The sequence below is a fragment of the Pipistrellus kuhlii genome, unplaced genomic scaffold, assembly GCF_014108245.1.
Source record: "Pipistrellus kuhlii isolate mPipKuh1 unplaced genomic scaffold, mPipKuh1.p scaffold_m20_p_5, whole genome shotgun sequence".
In the NCBI taxonomy this organism is placed as follows: Eukaryota; Metazoa; Chordata; class Mammalia; order Chiroptera; family Vespertilionidae; genus Pipistrellus; species Pipistrellus kuhlii.
The window spans coordinates 67278012-67297994 of NW_023425551.1; the positions used below are offsets into that span (position 1 = coordinate 67278012).

General features: G+C 36.6%; 1 protein-coding gene across 3 annotated transcripts in view; it reads left to right on the forward strand.

Moving 5' to 3' along the window:
* Window positions 1-19983, forward strand: part of PKHD1 (PKHD1 ciliary IPT domain containing fibrocystin/polyductin) — a 385065-nt gene that overhangs the window by 265517 nt on the left and 99565 nt on the right. For all 3 annotated transcript variants that reach the window (XM_036415099.2, XM_045572881.1, XM_045572882.1), the window contains exons 54-58: window positions 2749-2862; window positions 5206-5293; window positions 14155-14309; window positions 15754-15909; window positions 18585-19463. In XM_036415099.2, the coding sequence (XP_036270992.1) occupies window positions 2749-2862; window positions 5206-5293; window positions 14155-14309; window positions 15754-15909; window positions 18585-19463 (1392 nt within the window). The remainder of the gene's footprint in view (window positions 1-2748; window positions 2863-5205; window positions 5294-14154; window positions 14310-15753; window positions 15910-18584; window positions 19464-19983) is intronic.

Sequence of the window (19983 nt, forward strand, 5' to 3'; positions counted from 1 at the left end):
AGTTACTTAACCTCTCTTTGCCTCAGTTTCCTCATGAAAACCTCAACGATATCCATCACAGAGTTGTCAGAGTTAAATAAAATCATGTATGCATAAACACCTGGCACCACTTTGCAGCACAATGGCAATGATTTTCCCTCCATTATGAGTATATTTAAATTCGTCCAGGTTGAAAATGCCTTTTGCTACGGGTTTCCAGCATTGCCAGGCAGCTTCAGAAAGGAAAAGCAGAGAGGAACAGTATTATCCTGAGAGCCTTCTGTGAGAGGTGGCTTACTCTCAGGAGCAAAGCCCACCTGGAAAGAGCACTCACCTTTCTTTGATTGATAGATTTGAGAATAAAATGAGGAGCCAGCCTTCAGGGCTTTCCATTCACCAGCTTTTACAAATTTAAGATGAACTTCCTTTTAATGTTAATATATATATATATATATATATATATATATATATATATATATATATATATATATATATATGATATATCCCTTCTATTAGGCCACTCTTGCTTTCTTCCTGCTCAGTCCCTATCCTGCACCTTTCTCCTCCTCCACATCACAAAACAAATCCAAACTCTGGTGATTTGAGCTACCCCAAGATCTCGGGGTGGGGGTGAGGGGGGCTGACTAATTTTGCCCAGACTTTCTGTGGAAGCTGCACATATGCTGCTGTTTTGAGTTGCATAATTGATTCAATCTCTGATTTTAGAGGAACGCTGAACTCCTTTTGTGGGACGCTGCATACATTTCTCTAGGGCAAAAACTGCCCTACTTTTTTCTCTCTGGTATCTGTTTAGTGCTAGGCCATTTTCCCCCTAAGAATCTAAACTACCCTCCGTGAAATAAATGAAATCACAGTTGGAAAACGGCTTACTGGACAGACTTATAACCGCAAGATAAGAGCTACACCGCACGCATTTTCTTAACGTTCTCCTCTTCCCCTGCTTGCTTTCTGTCTGCTCATAAACAGCTTGGTGTTGGCTAAAAGGGTATGATGGTCGCTCTGCTGAGGATTGGCATTACCTGCGTGGACAGCAGCTGCCTTGGCATCTCATTGGGAACACAGGCTGTGGGGTTTAATCCTTGCTTGTCCCAGGATCTACTGTGCAACTCTAAGCAGATTTATTTCCCTCTCTGAGTCTTACCTTCAGCAGTCCCTCGTAGACTAATGTCTGTACTGCTGGGCTATAAAGATAGGTATGTAGCAAGCTGCAAACTCACATTGAGCCTTTTGGTTACCAGGTATATGTGAAATGCCAGCTGGGGAAGATGACTTTATGCCCCCTGAAAGGCCACTTAGCCACAATGACAACCAGGCAATTTTAAGCTTACCATTTACTTCATGCTGTTCTTGGCAACCTTATTTTTGGTTATGTTTTCAAGAATTTCTAACTGGAAAGTTTTATTTCAGAGCAGATGTCTTTTATAAACCTGTTTGATCCAGTGTGTAGTTTGGAGACTATCTTTTCATCTGGTGCTTTTTGAAAAAACTGATTTTTTTGTTGTCATTTTCTGTACTCTTAAGAAGAAAATAACATTTGTTAGGTCCATACTAACTATCACTATTTGAGCAAATCCCCCAAAGAATTCTCATATTATAAAACTGATGAACACTACTGTTTACATCAAAGGAATGATGTCAGAAGCTATTCCCAACTGATGTCTATTATAGCCTGAATGGATTGTGTCATTATGCTGGTAAGAGAATTTAGGCTTAGAAAATAAATAGCTTATTGTTTTTTAATAAGACACTTAGCATAAACAGATTATTGTTCAAATTCAGACTCTGTTACTTACTAGTTGGATACATTTGGTCAAGTCCCTTAACCTCTAAGCCTCATTATATATGAATATTTAAAATTGAGATAAGAATCATACTTTTCAGTTTTGTTCTGAAGATTAAATGCTAAAATGCTGTAAAGCTTTTTGGGTAGCCAATGGTAGCCATGCATCAGCCAGGTTTTGCTGTAGTGACAGTGTTTAAGAAATAACCCATGAGCCTAAGTGACATACCACAACAAATATCAGTGTTAGACTTAGTTGGAATTGCTTCCAGCTTGTGTGTTCTCTTCAGATCTGTTAGGTTTGTGTGTGTGTGTGTGTGTGTGTGTGTGTGTGTGTGTGTGTGTTTGTTTGTTTTTTCCAGTTAGGTACTAGACACTATTTAAAGACTACTCCTTTCATGGTGAAAACTTGCCAAGCAACTTATAGCATCAATTCAGAACTGGCATTGCTATCACCTCTACACAAGTTTTATTGGCCAAAAGAAATCACATGACCAAGCTAAATACTAGTAGGTCAGGAAGATATACTCTGCCCTAATTGGGGGAAAAAGTGAATTTTTGCTGAATGGTTAGCCATACCGCTTCAGAATTTACTGCTTCTAATTCCCCACCACCTCCTATTCTTATTTTGTTTATGTGACCATTGGCTCTTCTCCATATAGTCTACTCCAGTGGTGAGCAAACTGCGGCTTGCGAGCCACATGTGGCTCTTTGGGCCCTTGAGATTTTAGCAAAGGCCATCTTAGTTAATAACAATGTACCTACCTATGTAGTTTAAGTTTAAAAAATTTGTCTCAAAAGAAATTTCAATCCTTGTACTGTTGGTATTTGGCTCTGTTGACTAATGAGTTTGTCTACCACTGGTCTACTCAATAGCATCTACTTTGCATTTTTGAAATCATCTCACAACTTCTCTCTCTCTTTTAATTTCAAATTCATTTAAAATATATACTTTTCTTTGTAAATAGGTACTTTGGAAAATCCCTTACAAAAAGAACAAAAGCTTCTGATTCTCCTTAGAGCCTCAGAGGGAGTCTTTTGTGACCGTTTCAATGGAATTCATATCGATCCAGGAACAATTGGTAAGAGTAAAATAAATGTTTATTAAGAATGAAATATGTGTGTGTTTGTGTGATAAAGCACCATTCATATGTTGGAATATCTACCAAATTCCAGTCACTGTTTTAGACCATTTATATTTATTTTTATTTACCAGCTCTCCTGTAAGAATCGCCCATTTTACAAATGATGAACAATATGAAAAAGGCCATATAGCTGGACAGTGTCAGAATTTAGAATCATATCTAGATGACCAGACACCAAAATCTAGACAAAGAGTCTATAGTATTAATTGGAAATACTATGTAATTATTGATATATTTTTATTACATTTTTAATTTTAAAATTATTTTTATTAAATATATGGGTGACATTGGTTAAAAAGATTACATAGTTTCAAGTGTGCATTTCTATGACATATGATCTGTGTATTTCAAATTAAGAACCATATGATTTCACTCATATGAGGGATAGAAAACTGAAAGCAACAAATGAACAAATAAAACCAAAAGCTCATATACACACACAACAGTATGGTTGTTACCAGAAGGAACAGGAGTGGGGGATAGTAAAGGTAAAGGGGGTCAAATATAGGGTGACTGAAGATACATTTTTTAAAACTGAGAGATCTATAAATTACTAAGAAATATTTACTATTGGTAGTTTCTCCATTTGATACTGTCACAACACCAAATCTTATTTTAAAATTGCTCTACAGGAGATCATAGAAACTGTGATTGGTCTTGTATAACATGATGTGAGAGCCACACAATAACCCAGTTTTAAGGAAGAGCTATAGGAGACTGTTTATCAGGTTCCTAGTATTTTCTCACTCTGTACATTACTAATTTCATAAAATATAAGTGATTCAGTAAAATGGAAACAAACATATTAAGATTGTTTGAAGTTTGGTAACTTAGTTCCATAATGTGTAAACTTTTGATGATTGTGAATGATCAAGAAATCTACTTTTCTGGTCAATTAAATTTTTTGGATAATTCAAATTTAAAGAAACTGTTGGGTTTTTTGTTTGTTTGTTTTTTGTTGTTGTTAAAATCTTTTGTTGTTGGACATGTCTCTAAATTACTTCATATTTCTTCTGACTACCATATTTAACTAATAGTGAAAAAGATGAAATTTTAAAATGACGATAATGATGATGGTATCTTCTAAAACTTTTTATACATATGATTATTATTATGAAATATTGATTCCAGGACATATCCTGAAATTCAGAGTGTTTTTTACATTTCCATTAATAATACGTAATTTTAGTTTTATTATCTTCTGGCTTTTCTTTGAATTAGGGTATGGGATAAATTAAGAATATTGACATAAATAGTTGGCTAAGTTTCCATTATTTGAAACTCTTTTGTTTCACATAAGATGAAAACTTAAGGCATGTTATTTGTACCTTTCTGTTGTTTGTTTTTTTTATTCATGTTTTCTGCTAGAATTTATAAGATTTGTAGAGTTCAGGGTTCATAATATGAAACAAAATTGGGTACACCAATATAGGGGTAAGCAGACAATTCTTTGGAAAATATTTGAAGAAAATATTAGAACTCATATTCAAATATATATGAATATACTCATATACATGTATATTTAATTAAATAAGTATACATGTGGTAGGAGTGCATAACCATAATTTTGTTACTGCTTGGGTTCATGCCCAAAACATTTTTAGATGACTAGGATATGAAGAATTGAGCTTCATGTAATTTTAAAGTGTAGTAAAACATATAAGAGAAAAGACCTGAAGGGATAAAACTGGACTGCATCAAGCAAGACCTTGGCAAGACTGTAATTTATGAGTCTTCAATTATATTTTGGAACAAAGGAACTAGAGATCTATTCTTTGATATCTGTAGTAAAAGAATAGAGGTAAAAAAAAAAAAAAGTATAGAGGTCTAACCACTGAGGGGAAAAAAGCTAATAGCACCAAATATATTTCCTTAGGAAATAATAAATTACTCTTGCCTTTTGGAAAATCTAGTGTATAACATAAGATATCAAAACCAGTTAAATGCCAACCAAATTGCAAATAGTGTGGAGTCAATTAATGGTGGAAATCTAATTAGTTAGCCATTGGTGTGGTCTATTTCTCAACTGTTGGATTACTAGATGTGATGTGCATGCATTTTTCTGTAAATTTTGAGAGAGTAAGTTGTATGTCCATGTGAGATATATTTGACCTGCTAAACACAGAGCACTAAAATATTCTGTTTTTTTTATAAGTGTACATCTTTATATGTAGTTTCTATATCAAATATCTTGCCCAATAACCTTAATGAGTTTTACTCATGTCTCCTTAATTTATCTGAAGAATTTTTCTAACCAAATGTTGCTTATTTTATTTTCAGGAGTTTATGGGAAATTTCGGCTTCACAGTGCTTATCCTAAGAAATCCTGGACACGGCTTGGGGCTGACATTGCCTCAGGCAATGAGAGGTAAGGAATGAGAATAAGTTACTAGTACAATGTATTTCTTGGTTTAATTTGCTTCTGCTTGATATTTTGTTATGACATAAAATTAAATTTTAGATTAATAATTATAATTCAAGGATAAATAAATGGAAAAAAAAATAAGGGACCAAAAGGGATTATAGAAATTTCTGAAAAGTAATAGAGAAAAAATAAAGTAAGTAAACGACATGGGAGAACATAGTGTATTTGAGTGAATTTTAGTTAATACATGTTTACAACTATCAACAAATCTTTAAAAATATCAATTCTATGAGTTAATAGATGATGTATAAGGTGGGAGCATAATAGTCTGAATTGAAATGGAAGGTGATTAAGAGATAGATGAAAATAAGTTAAGAGTGAGATGAAGCATTTGAAGAATATTATACAATTGAAAAGGTAGTAATATAATTTAATAATATTGAAGGAGTAAAGGATGAAATTGTCACTGCCTCAAACTAAACAGGTAATATGCAGAACAAACAGATGGAATTTATCTGAATGCAGAATAAAATATCAGGAGACAAAAATAGTAAGAGAGAAGGTATTAGAAATAGAAAACAGAAATTAGAAAGTATATGCAGGTAATTGCTCTTTTTAATAAGAGCCCAGAATAACTACAACAGAAAGAATAGTGAAAACTATAACTGAAATGTGCATAGCAAACTTGGGAATAGTTACATTTAATTTGAACAGAGCAACATCAAGAAAAATGATTGCTACATATTCTCACAGTATAAGAAAAAAGAGTGAAAAAACAGAAGGTGGCATGAAACTTGCCAATCATAGAATTTTTTACATCATTAAAAGTAGGAAGATAGTGGTGTAAAACCAATATATGTTGAGGGGGAAAAAGATTATGACCAAAGAATTGGACTCTATGCTTTAAAAAAAAAAAAGATACTGTTTGCTTTACAACCTGAAATAAATGGACAAAAGAGATCAATAAAGAGATTAAACTGAATATAAAATTCAAGAATAAGAATAAAAATTAAAAAAAATATATAAAGGTATATAAATATATAGTTTATAGATTAGAGGTAAACATTGAAGTAAAATTAATACTACAAATATGGTTGTTAAAGTAAGGAAAATTCTAATTGTTTCTGTAATTTTGAAAAGTTAATGTATTAGTCAGGGTTTATGTGTGTGTGTATCATACTGGTTATATATACACAGATACACACATCTATAATGTATAGGCAGAAATGTATTTCAATTAAATATTGAATAAAATAAATAATTAAAAAATGAAAGCAAAAACCTCAAAATTATTCAAAAGAAAAATATCAAACTAAATATATACAATTTGCCGAAACCAGTTTGGCTCAGTGGATAGAGTGTTGGTTTGCGGACTAAGGGGTCCCAGGTTCGATTGCAGTCAAGGGCATGTGCATTGATTGCCGACACAACCCCAGTGGGGGGTGTGCAGGAGGCAGCTGGTTGATGTTTCTCTCTCATCGATGTTTTAGCTCTCTATCCCTCTCCTTTCCTCTCTGTAAAAAATCAATAAAATATATTTAAATATATGTATACAATTGGTCAAATAAATATATTTTATATTAATAAAAATTTCAATCTCCAGTGAGATCCCAATATCAGAAAAGTTTTACACAAGTTAACAATATAGAACTGTATAGAGTAAGTCTCTAAGTAATATAAGGAGAAATTGACAGAAACAAAAGACATGAAATACACCTACTTAACTTTTTAAGTGTTTACCTTTAATGTAGGCTAAAAACAATATATAAAATATGAAGAAATATGAATAATATAATAAAGGCAAGTTGATTTATATGTATATATTCATATATATCCTTACCCAATATGTGTGTGTGTGTCTGTGTGTGTGTGTGTATACACACACACACACAGACACACACACACACACACACACACAAACATACATACTAGAGGTCTGGTGCACAAAATTCATTTACTGGGTTAGGGAGCTCCCCTCAGCCTGGCCTGCACTCTCTCAAAATCCAGGACCCCTCAGAGGATGTCCTGCTGCTGGTTTAGGCCCTTAGGGTTTAGGTCCGATCCTGTGGGCCTAAACCAGCAGTCAGACATCCCTCTTGCAATCCGGGACCGCTGGCTCCTAACCACTCGCCTGCCTGCCTGCCTGATCACCCCTAACGACTTGGCCTGCCTTCTTGATCACTTCTAACCCCTCTGCCTGCCTGCCTGATGCCCCAAACTGCTTGCCTGCCTGCTTGATAACCCCTATCTGCCTCTCCTTGGCCCCCGCCACTACGATTTTATCTAAAAGGATGTCTGGAATAATGTCTGGAAGGTCATCCAGCTGTCCAGTCTAATTAGCATATTATACTTTTATTATTATAGATATAATTAAAGCTTTAATAATTATAGTAAACCAAAATGATGTAGAATATGGTTATAATAAAATAAACAAAAAGGTAAAAATAATATTTTAATCAAAAATCTTAATTTCTTGTAAAATGGGAAAATAGGAAAAAGAAAACCTACCCTTTCCTAAATAACTTTTGTATCAAAGAGGAGATCAAAATTTTATCAATAAGATACTTGGAAAGAAGCAATATTGGGAGTGTTGCATGAGAGATGGCCAAACACACAATTACATTAAATGCTTGTATTGTTGAATAAGGAAATAAAAAAAATAAACAAACTAAGCTGTCCTTATGAGAAACCAGAAACAAAATGACTAATAATTCTAATGAAACCATTTGGTGCAAGATAAAGGCAGAAATTGGTGAATTAGTAGGAAATTAGTAGACTTAGATATTTTTTATTTTTAGAGATACTGTTTTAATCTCTAACTTTATTCATACAAATTATGTAAAATCAGAAATGAGAATTCAAATATAACTTACCAAAGATATTAAAATTGTAATATAAAATGTGCTATCTATATGCTATCATTTTGAAACTTAAAAAGTTATATATATAAATATAAATTAATTGCCTAAAGGAGAATAAAGTGAAAGAACCAATAATAAAGATATAAAATTATTCAAGATTTATTTCTAAAAATACATTTGGTTCAAATAAATGTATGATGTGGTGTTTTGTTGTTGTTTTTTCAATCATTCATCTACTACTTTTTATGTAGTGTAATATATTCCATAGCACAGGAAAATATGTGAAGCTTTTCAATTAATTTTAGGAGGCAAGCATAAAGTAATTTTTTAAGCACCTGCTAGAGATAACTTAAAAAACCCTAACAAAATGTGAGGCAACCACCAAGTGTAAATAAAAGGCAAAATTCCTAAATAGCAACAAATGAAACCTAGTAATTTACTAGAAGAAAATAATATAATAACTGAGTGTGAGTCATTCAGTAAAGAGAGATGGCTCAAATTGAAATAATTAATTAATATAATTTATCTAAACAATAGGTATAAAGTTTAAGAATATAATAATTTTGGTATAAAACAGAAATCCATTTTATAAAATTCAGCTTGCAGGGTGTTGAGCTATTAGTTGAGAATCATGGCTTTAAACTCAAATACAGAATAAATACTTAAACATATCTCTGACGGAGCTCCAGTGGCACACGGTACTTACAAAAATATCGCTAAAACAGACATTTTCTATTTTATATAAAAATAACATTAAAAATCAGTGCATTACAATAATTATTAAATATTCTTATTAAAGTTTTGGCCAATGTGTTGCATAAAAAAAAAGGACAGTAGTTGGAACTATTGAAAGAAATACAAACTGCCATTTTGTGTATGTGTGTGTGGATTATGAAATGTAGAGAATCACCTGAAAAACTATCAGCTGAATTCAATAAGTGCACAAATCAATAGCTTTTTAATATGTGAGCAATACATTTTTTAAATTATAATGTAAAAATCTTATTTAAAATGTCAATTTAAAATACTAGAAATAAACTTAGAATTTATAGGAGCTATTATAGCAAAACGATAAAACACTAGTAAGGAACATAAAAGGAGAATATAATATATGGTGATGAGTAATGTAAACGGAAAGACTCAATATTATAAAGATGTCAAATCTGATGCAACTTTAATCACAAGATACATATATGCACTTGGAATCTGATTCATTAATTCTAAGCCTTTTGGAACAATGGACACTTGAAGATAACCAAACATAATCAGGTGTATATTTATAAAAATACTAGAGCAACCTAGTGAATGGTAGAAACAAGACTGGTACTAGCCTAATTTTTTAGAAGTTGATAGTGGAGGAGTCAATGGCAGGTGACTGAGAAGCAGAAGTGGGAGAGGAAAATTTGTGATGGGAGGAAAGATGAACAGGAGGGACTTGAAGGAATGCCAGGGGCTGATGTGGAGAACAGAGACTGAGCACAATAGGATTTCAAGGAGTAGTTAGGGATCAGGGCCAGATTCACTGAGGATATCAACAATATTAGTGTTTACCCTCCCTAAAGCATCGAACAGCTATTTGAGGTTTCGAAGAGGATAGTATGGATGGGATGTACCACTTATCATGTTTCTATTTCTTTAAAAATATCGTTCTAGGCAAATGCAGGCAACTAGAGAGGTAAAATATGGATCTAGGGACACCACTTAGGAGGTCCAATCAAGAGAAAGTGTAACTTGTAGTTAGGAATGGCAAAGGAAAGAAGTGGGCAGATTTAGAGACAGGAGACAAAATCAATAGGTGTATTGGGTATGAAGTGCTTTCTTGGCTTCTGGTTTGTGTAACTGGATGGTGGTGCCATTTACTAGAAGAGGACTAAATTTGGGGTGGAGAGTAGGTTATGAGTTCAGACTCGGTCATGAGGAGTCTGAAGTTCCTATATCACACCCAAGAAGCATTGTAAGGTAGGTAAATAAGGATCAATAAGAAACTTCAGTTATTATCAAGTTAGTAAGTTGGAATTTGGCAGGAACAATATGAATGGATTTTTCTTATAAGATGTATTAAAAACCTCCTTCGGAGTCTGAGCTACAGGCTATTTAGGAAGAAACTTAATTTTATTAATTAAAACTATCCATGGTAATTAACTAGCTACCATTTATTGAGTTCTTATCATGAAGTCTGACTATATGTCAGGCCTCTACCAAGCATTTTACATACATTATCTCATTTAAATCTCTCAATGCTGTAAGTTAAGTATTATTATCTGCATCTCACAGACATTAAAACTGAAGCTAGAGAAGTTAAGCAAAATTTCCTAAGTTCAAAAAGCTCTAAGTTCCTGAGGCTGGATTTTTACTCTGGTTTGTATGATTCTATTGCTTGTGTTCTATATTACAAATATTAAAAACAGCATCTCTTGGTATCAGTCCTGCAGAGGAGTATTTTAATGAATTTATGTAAATAATGTGTAATTATCATAATGTATTCCTTTTATGGATATCCTTTTTTTGTTGTTGTTGTTGTTTAATCCTCAATGAGGATATTTTCCCATTGATTTTTAAAGAGCGAGGAAGAGAGAGGAAAAGACAGAAATATCAGTGTGAGAGAAACACATTGATTGCCTGCTTCCTGCAGGAACCCTAATCAGGGACCGGGCCAGGGAGGAGCCTGCAACCAAGGTATGCGCCCTTGACTGGAATTGAACCTGGGACCCTTGGGTCTGTAGGCGAATGCTCTATCCACTGAACCAAACTGGCTGGGGCTGGATAGCCTTTTTTAACCTCTAAAAATTGTGCAATAATTTAAGACTCTAAGTAAGTTGTAAAAATAAAAGAGTTCTCACATATCCTTTACTTGGTGTTCCCTGATGATATCTGATATAGAACAGTATCAAATCCAGCAAGTTGATATTAGTACAATATTGACTGCACTACAGAATAGTTGAGTGATTTCTTTAATAATTTATCTACAATCTTATTGTTAAAAGTCAGTTTAGTAAGCCTTTCTAATCTATTGTTATGGGAGCAGATTTCATGTGTGTCCCTTTATGAACTTTCACCAACAAAATTAGTGATCTAAATTTATTTGTTTGAAATTTATTTATTTTATGAAATGAATTGGAGTGAAACATTCAGAGGAAAATTTCATGTCAATTTTATAAATTTAAATATTTCTTACACTAACAACCAAAGCAATCTTAGCCAGATACTTGACTAGAAAACTTTCTGTTGTTAAATCTATATATAGAAAAGGCTAATATAAGTGTCCCATTGTTTAGCCATTCGACTGGTAGCTATGACCTGCACTGACCACCAGGGGTAGACACTCAATGCACAGGCATGGAAACATGGAACAGACTGATGAATCTCAGAGGGAAAGGAGGAGGGGGGAGGGCGGGAAGAGATTAACCAAAGATCATATATGAATACTAGAGGCCCATTGCTCAGATTTGTGCACTGGTGGGGTCCCTCAGTCTTGCCTATGGGGATTGTGCCAAAACTGGCAGTCCAACATTCTCTGAGCGGGGTCCCAAATTATGAGAGGATTCAGGCCAGGGACCCCACTGGGGCACAAATCTGTGCACCGGGTCTCTAGTATTATTATATAAATTTATCTCTGGTTAGAGTGTAGGCCATCATACTGAAGGGTTGTGGGTTTGATTCCCATCAGGGGCACATACCTCAGTTGCAGGATTGATCCCCAGCCACTGTTGGGATGTATTTGGGAGGCAACCAATTGACATGTCTCTCTCACATGGATGTTTCTCTCACTCTCTTGCTCTCTCTTACACACACACACACACACACACACACACACACACACACACACACAGCATACTCCTTCCCCTCTACTTTCTCTCTCTCAAAAAAAAAAAAAAATTCAATGGAAAAAAATACCCTTGGGTGGGGGAAAATAGTTTTTAAAAAGAACTATAGAATCCCAAGGCTTTGGGAATGTAGAGGAGAGAGATAAATGATAAAGAGCCTGTAAGGTTTTAGAAGACTTAAGTTCAATTATATTTATACTAGAGGCCCGGTGCATGAAATTTGTGCACGGGAGTGTGGGGAGGAGGGTGTCTCTCAGCCTGGTCTTGGCCTGCAAAGACGCCAACATCCCTCACCTGGCCTCTAGCCAGAGGTTCCCGCCCTCCTTCCACACAACCTCTGGGAAGATGCTTGTCCTGGGGCCTCCTCAAGGCACCGACCCATGACGCTCTGCAGCTCAGGTACTCAGGTGGGCTTTCAGGTTTCCTTGCCTGGCTGTGCATCAGCTGCCACGAGAGCCTTGCTTCAGGAGTTGCCCCCTTGGACCATACTACTTGCAAGTGTGTGTATGGGGGGCAGCATTGGCAGTAGTGATTTGATGTCTGTAGCGTGCCTGCTGGACACCACCCCCCCCCCACCCTGTGCCATGCTGGTTCTGTCCGGACTGCTGGCAGGAGGCTTCCAGTCTGTGACTGGGGCTGCTGGGCTGCAGGTGTAGGACCTTGGCACCCATAGGGCTCTTTCAGCATTGCGACCCTACAGGCTCCTTCCCTCCCGCAGCACAGCAGGCCAGAATGCGGACCCTGGGCGCTCAAACTCTGGGCTCATGAACTCTGGGCTCTCAACCCCACAGAACTCTTCCTTCCCACAGCACGGCAGGCGAGGCGCGAACTCTGGGCTCCTGGCCCCAGAGGGCCCTTCTCTCCTGCAGCACAGCCGTGGCTGGGACACTGAGTTGGAGCCCACAAGCTCAATGTCCTGCTCCCAGTCCTCTGGCCAGAGACCTCTCCCCTCCCTCCTCAGCCAATGAGCAGATACTGGGCTCTCATTGCCTGGGCAATGCCTCCAGCATCTGTTGTGGGCACCGCCATTTTTTGTCATGGAGTGATGGCTAATTTACATATTATTCTTTTATTATATAGGATTTATAATATAAAGTTTAGAATAATAATTTCAATAATTTATTTCTCTCTTTGCCTAGAAAATTATTAGGCACTGTGGCATTTACGTAGCATTTCATTAAATATGAATATCCAAGTTGAATAGCCGCAGAAGAATTGAGTACAAATTCAGTTGCAAGGCAGTAGTAGCTATTATTATGTCAAATTTATGTTGGAACAGAAACAGGGATTGGGCATTCAGTGGAGAAGAGACTCCCATGGGATGGCTTCTTGAAAGCAAAGGAATTTGTCAGTTTTTAAGAATGAATAGACTGGAGGGCAGAATACAGATGATGATGATAATTTGTGTGAAAGCTGAGAAACACAACAATTTTTGTGAGAGTAAGCAAATTATTTTGGTGGGAGCAGAGAACTTATGTAAGACAGGGGACAAAATATTATTTTTTATATTACATTAAAGTTTTCTTTTCAGGTCATATATTCTATGTGCTTAGATAAATGTATAATGACATGTATCTATCCATACAGAATAGTTTCATATTGTGTGCAAACACAGCATTTGGAACATAGCACAGTGGAGGCATACATACTTTTATCCATACAGTAACATTGGGATGTTGGGGGAAAGATTTAAATATTGCCACTTTTCAAATGAAGATAGGACACTCAGAAAAGTTTTAGTGACTTCTCAAAACCACATAGCCAGTAAGTGGCACCTCTAGGATTCATACTGCATCTGTCTGACCATAAAAGTATGAGCCTTAATGAATGATAATAAACTGTCTCAAAATTGTATTACCAGTCTTCAGAAAATTTAAGAAATAATTCCTTTTGAAATACCTTTATTATTTAATTTTTTCCAATTGAAGGGGAAGATTTTCATTTTAGGAAATGATATGTAGACATCTTATTTTTAACATGTATACATGTAAGCCAGATGATTGGTTCCATTATAACTTTAAGCTTTTTGCAAAAGCCATTTGTTTCTGTCTTGACTTGGAATTTCTCCTTCAATCTCCCTGAAATTGTTGGCTGTAGTGCATTTCCTTTGCGATCTGGAGTTAGGTAGGTGCTCCCTTTTGCAGTGCCAGATACCTGATTCATCTTTATGCTGTTGCAGAATTATAGTAGAGGATGCCGTGGATTGGAGACCCCATGACAAAATCGTGCTTAGCTCCTCTTCCTATGAGCCGCACGAAGCAGAGGTGCTCACTGTGAAAGAAGTTAAGGACCACCATGTGCGGACCCAGGAGCGGCTCAAGCACCGGCACATTGGTAAGGTTTGCTTTGCTGCTTAAGGGAGGTGAAGGAGCCGGGAAGAAGTGCTCTGCCTGGGGCCTTGGATCCAATCACCATCCAGAGGAGAGGGACAGTGCCTAGTCGCAGCCTAGAAGCCTATCCTTATCCTTTCACTCATTTTATTGCCAAATTAAAAATATTTTTTGATGTGAGGGAATTTTTTAAACTTTTATTTATAATGGCAAGTCTAGAAGCAAGCAGAAGGGTTACGGCTCTTGTTCAAGGTCACCGGACATGTTCATGTCTAGGCCAGAATAAATCTCATGGGAGCTAAGTTTCCAGTTCCTTTCTTGGCACTCTGAATTATACAGTTACTTAGAAGGCGGTAGTTATTGTAAATAATGACTTATTTTCCATACTTAAGAATGTATCCCTCCTGACGTAAACTTCATGTTATGTATTGACTACTACTGCTACCAAAAAAATATCCAAATGCCTTTTCTCAAAAAAAAAAAAAGTGCTGAATATTTTTAAACACTATGCACATATTTTTAAATACGTTGCACATAAATAATAACCATAACCATACATTTCCTGCTTCCGTGGAATAAACTTATCTAACACAGAAGATACAGCGAATAAGTAATAAAACTTGGAAATAGAGTGGTTAGGGAATATCTTTTTGTCTGTGATCTGTGAGCGGGTCATACATGTTTTTCACCAGGACTACATATAAAGCTACGTTTAAATCATAGTTCCAAGGATGATTTCTGTTTTTTAAAAGTTGCCAAAGAAGAGGGCAATCTTCAGCGATCCTAGTCAGTAAAGTGCTGCATGAGGAGGGCAGTGACAGAAACTAGCCCTTGGCTGTTTGGCTTTCACTGCTGAGGAGACTCCTCAGGCAGCAGTGAGCTGGAAACCTACCGTGGGAGGATGCTGCTGCTGCTGCTGCTGCTGCTGCCGCCGCCCTTGGCCCCTTCACTCTCCTGCATTGCTGCTTTAGTTCTGTCACTGCCTCAGTTGCTCTGGGATTCCTCATTCTCATGAAAGAAGTCCTCAGACAACGTCCAACCAAACGCTCAATCTCACACAGATGCATTTAGGAAGAAGAATGGTGACGCTACTAATTGGACAGGTCTGCTCTACACAGTAACCTGTCCTGGTAGCCACCGTTATTGAGGAGAAATGAATTCTTGCTCAACCACTTTCACTCTGATCCCAAAGGGACGCAAGTAACTGGGCTTTTCATTTCTCAGCTGACATTTGTGGAGATGCCTGAGGAAAAGCGGACCTTGATACTGGTAGGGGAAAGGAGTGTTTTTATTTGGTAGATTCCCTGGGCCCCAGACTGGTGATTCTTGAAGTTGGTTTTTTATTTATTTATATTTTTATTATTATTAAATTATTATCTGTGTACATATCTTACCATTGTTGAAGTTGGTTTTTAAAGGTGTTTCTTCCCTAACTCCTTTTGCCCCAGGAAGCGTACATGTCCTAGAGGATGGCAGCCCATACATTCATTTAGCTGCTGAGGTTGGACTTTTGACTCGAAATATACACATACAGTCTGATACTTCCTGCAGGGGGAGACTCCTTGTGGGGTCCTTCAGGAAGTCCAGCAGAGAAGAATTTTCAGGTAAACGACATTTTAAGGACATTTTAAGTGACATTACCAGTTGGAGCCTATTCTTCTGGGACACTCAGAAATTCCAACTGTGAGAATTTTCCTTTGTAAAACAAAATGGCTCCTCCGGGCTCTGAGTAGCTATGCATTTTCAGTTCTAATCTGTGCTTAATTATCAGTGTGATGCTAAAATAATATACTAGCAATTGGCACATATGCACATTTTTACCTCAAAGAAAACATCTTCAGCAGATGTGAAATTTCCTCTGCTTTGAAATTATGTGGATGATTTAAAGACCACTTGAGTTTTATCTCTTTCCTGAATTTCTATAATTCTTTCCCAGTAGCATGCTATATCTGATGGCAGGCCTTAGCTCATGCTATAAAGCAATAGCGTAAATTTAAATAAAAATGATTTCCATATTCCAGACTGCTTTAAGGATCTTTCTCTCTCATTTCTTTCAAAATTTTCCATATTCCAGACTGCTTTAAGGATCTCTCTCTCTCTCTCTCACTTCTTTCAAAAGTTCTTGGAATTCTGCAAAATTATTTGATTAGCACCTTATTTCTTCAACTTGTATTCCTTAAATATTATTCCAACATTGTTCCATAGTCAAATAAATTTGGGAGAGGCTATCACTGAAGCTCTATCTTAGAAAGTATGTGTACACAAATACAATTCAGGCTCTGGGAAAGCCTGGAATAGAGGATTTAACGATTTTCCAAAGATACTGAGCATGGAACACTTTTCACTGGCACATCTGTTTCACCAGTATAATAAAGAGCAGTGTTTATACCTTATGCCAGAATTCAGGATTTCTGGTCCACAGCATAAGCTTTCTCTCCATAAATTCTCACTCCATTAGTTGTCAACACAAGTGAGTGTGCTCCTTCCACACCCAAGGACATTTGTCTGTATCTGCAGACATTTTTGCTTGTCACAACTTTGGTGGATGAATCTGTTTTTAAACCATTGATTGCTTCCCTTTTGTCCTTGGCTCTGAGTGAGAGGGAGCTGTCTAAAGTCTGTTTGGCCTCTTCAGGATTGAACTCAAATTGGCCTGGTGGTAAAGTGGCTGGAAAATCCAGGCGATTTGGATCAAAATTTGGCTCTACCATTTGCTAACTGTGTGATTGTGAACAAGTTTCTTAGTCCCTGTGAGCCTCAGTCTCATTATCAGTAAAACAAAGGTATTCACAGGCTAAATGCATAGATTCTGGAGCCAAACTTTTCAGGTTTGAATCCTGACTTGTGATTAACTATGTAAATCAAGATAAATTACTAAATCCTTTTGGGTCTCATTATCAACTGTAAAGCAAGAATAATGATGGAAACTTCACAGGGTTGTTATAAGGATTAACTGTTAAATACATGTTATTTTTTTTAATGTTAAAAATTTTCTGAAACTCCAGCATCTGGAATTGGGGGGAGGGGAGGCGAGGGATCTGCAGGTGTTGGTCAAGGGTGCCAGCTATGGGTGTTCAATGGTTATAGGGCAGAAAAGTAGACCAGAACTTACAATTCCTTCTTTTAAACTGGAGACTTCTGTCAGTCTCTTCCTTTTGATAAGATATATGCAGCAACTTGCACTCAGAATTGTAATTTTTCAATGGGAAAATAGTTGTGAACAAAATCACTGCTTAATTCTCTGTTGAAATGAGTAAGGCATTTTAAGTGTGTACTATGAATTAATTTTCAGTCTTGTGTAATTTAAAACTATGAATTATAATTATGCACATATGACATTAAAACACTAATTATTATAAAAATTTTATTTTATTTTATTTTTAAAAAATATATATTTTATTGATTTTTCACAGAGAGGAAGAGAGAGGGATAGAGAGTTAGAAACATCGATGAGAGAGAATCATCGACCAGCTGCCTCTTACACACCCCCTACTGGGGATATGCCTGCAACCAACGTACATGCCCTTGACCAGAATCGAACCTGGGACCTTTCAGTCCGCAGACCGATGCTCTACCACTGAGCCAAACCGGTGCTGGCTATTATAAAAATTTTAAAAATAATATAGTATGGCTAAAATAAACATATGGAATTTTATAGAATTTGAAAATGATTTAAAAATTATGTTATTACCTCCATCATGTCTTAATCAAGAGACATTATTGAATATCTTGTTTTGGGGTATATATTGAACAAAAATATATGTTCAACATTTTTCACTCATATCACACTCTTAAGAAATGTTTACAATGTTTATAGAGTTAGCCATTATGTTTTTTCATACAATATCTTTGTGGGGATGGCTATGGCCTTTTCACATGGGTGTCACTGAGACAGAGAGGGAGACAGGATTCTGAGGTGAGTCCCAGGAATCCATGTGCTCCTCATTCTTACTCAGTTCCTGACCCAGCCCTGCAGGCAGGTGCCTGGAATCTTTAGCTACATGTACCCATCTCCTTTCTCTATCTTTCCTTTCCTTGTTCTCTATCCTATCACCAGACTCTTCAGATATCATATGAAACCTTTTTAGGCATTAACGTCACCTTCAATGGATTCATATTTTGTTAGTGAGAATCACTGGCATGAAATACTGTGCTGGTGCTGAGAAGAAATGATTACATTTCAATGAAAAATCTGCATATTCTGGTGTCAATAAATGGATCCTCCTTCTGCCTTACACAGAGAAGAAAAAGTACCTGATGATATGCATTTTGTTTACAGGTGTCCTTCAACTTTTAAATGTAGAAATTCAGAACTTTGGCTCACCATCGTTTTCATCCATTGAATTCACAAATGTGTCGTCAGGATCCTGGATAATATCTTCTGCTCTGCACCAAAACTGTGGTGGGGGCATTCGCGCAGTTGCCAGTCACGGGATCGTTTTAAATGATAACATAGTGTTTAGTACTGTTGGTCATGGCATTGATTTGGAGGGTCAGGCTTATTCTCTCTCTAATAATCTTGTGGTTCTAATGACTCAGTCAGCGTGGTCCACCACTTGGGTGGCAGGCATCAAAGTAAACCAGGCAAAGGACATCACCCTCCGTGGTAATGTCGTGGCAGGATCGGAGAGGCTTGGCTTTCACATCCGAGGCCAGAGGTGTTCCCCTCTTGAAGCTCTTTGGTCTGACAATGTGGCCCACTCAAGCCTTCACGGTCTTCATCTCTATAAGGAAAGTGGACTTGGCAACTGTACTAGAATCTCTGGCTTTTTGGCTTTCAAGAACTTTGACTACGGTGCCATGCTCCATGTGGAAAACAGTGTTGAGATAGAGAACGTCACTTTGGTGGACAACGCTATCGGTCTTTTGGCAATAGCATTTGTGTCTCCTGGTTCACAGCCTTCCATCGGAAATGTGCAGATTGTGCTTAGAAACTCAGTCATTGTGGCCACTAGCTCCTCTTTTGACTGCATTCAAGACAGGGTTAAGCCTGGCTCTGCCAACAGGACATTCACAGACCGAGCTCCTTCCAACCCCAAAGGGGGTCGAGTTGGTATTCTGTGGCCAGTGTTCACCTCAGAACCAAATCAGTGGCCTCAGGAACCATGGCACAAAGTGAGAAATGGCCATTCCGTTTCAGGAATCATGAAGCTTCAAGGTAGGATGTTTGGGCTTATCCAAATAATGTAGTTTCATACCTCTTAGCACAGAATTTTTAATAGCATTCTGAAATTATGTCAACAAAAGAGTACAGTGTAGTCTAGTGCTTGTTGTACAATTGGCTACCTGCTGCGTATTGATAACTACACTGATGGTTCATTATAGCAGTGAGCGATTTCTTTAAAAAGTTACTGCTTTAAACATGTTGAAGAACTTTCACAGCAATTATTTAATTTGATTATATGAAAATTCTCTTAGGTAGGTGTTATTTTTCCTGTTATACAAAGGAAGAAACATAGATGCAGAAATTGTGTCTAACTGAAGTTGTTTACTAGTTGGTGAGGTAGCCAGGAATACAATCTATTCAGTTAACATTCTATTAGACTTCTTCTGTAATATTGTACTCACTCCCCATTGGATTTTATCAAACCTATGATAAAACATATCATTCTGAAGACATTGATGTATTGGACTACTTCTATTTTGCAAAGAATACTCATGTCGTAAAGAATTACAGA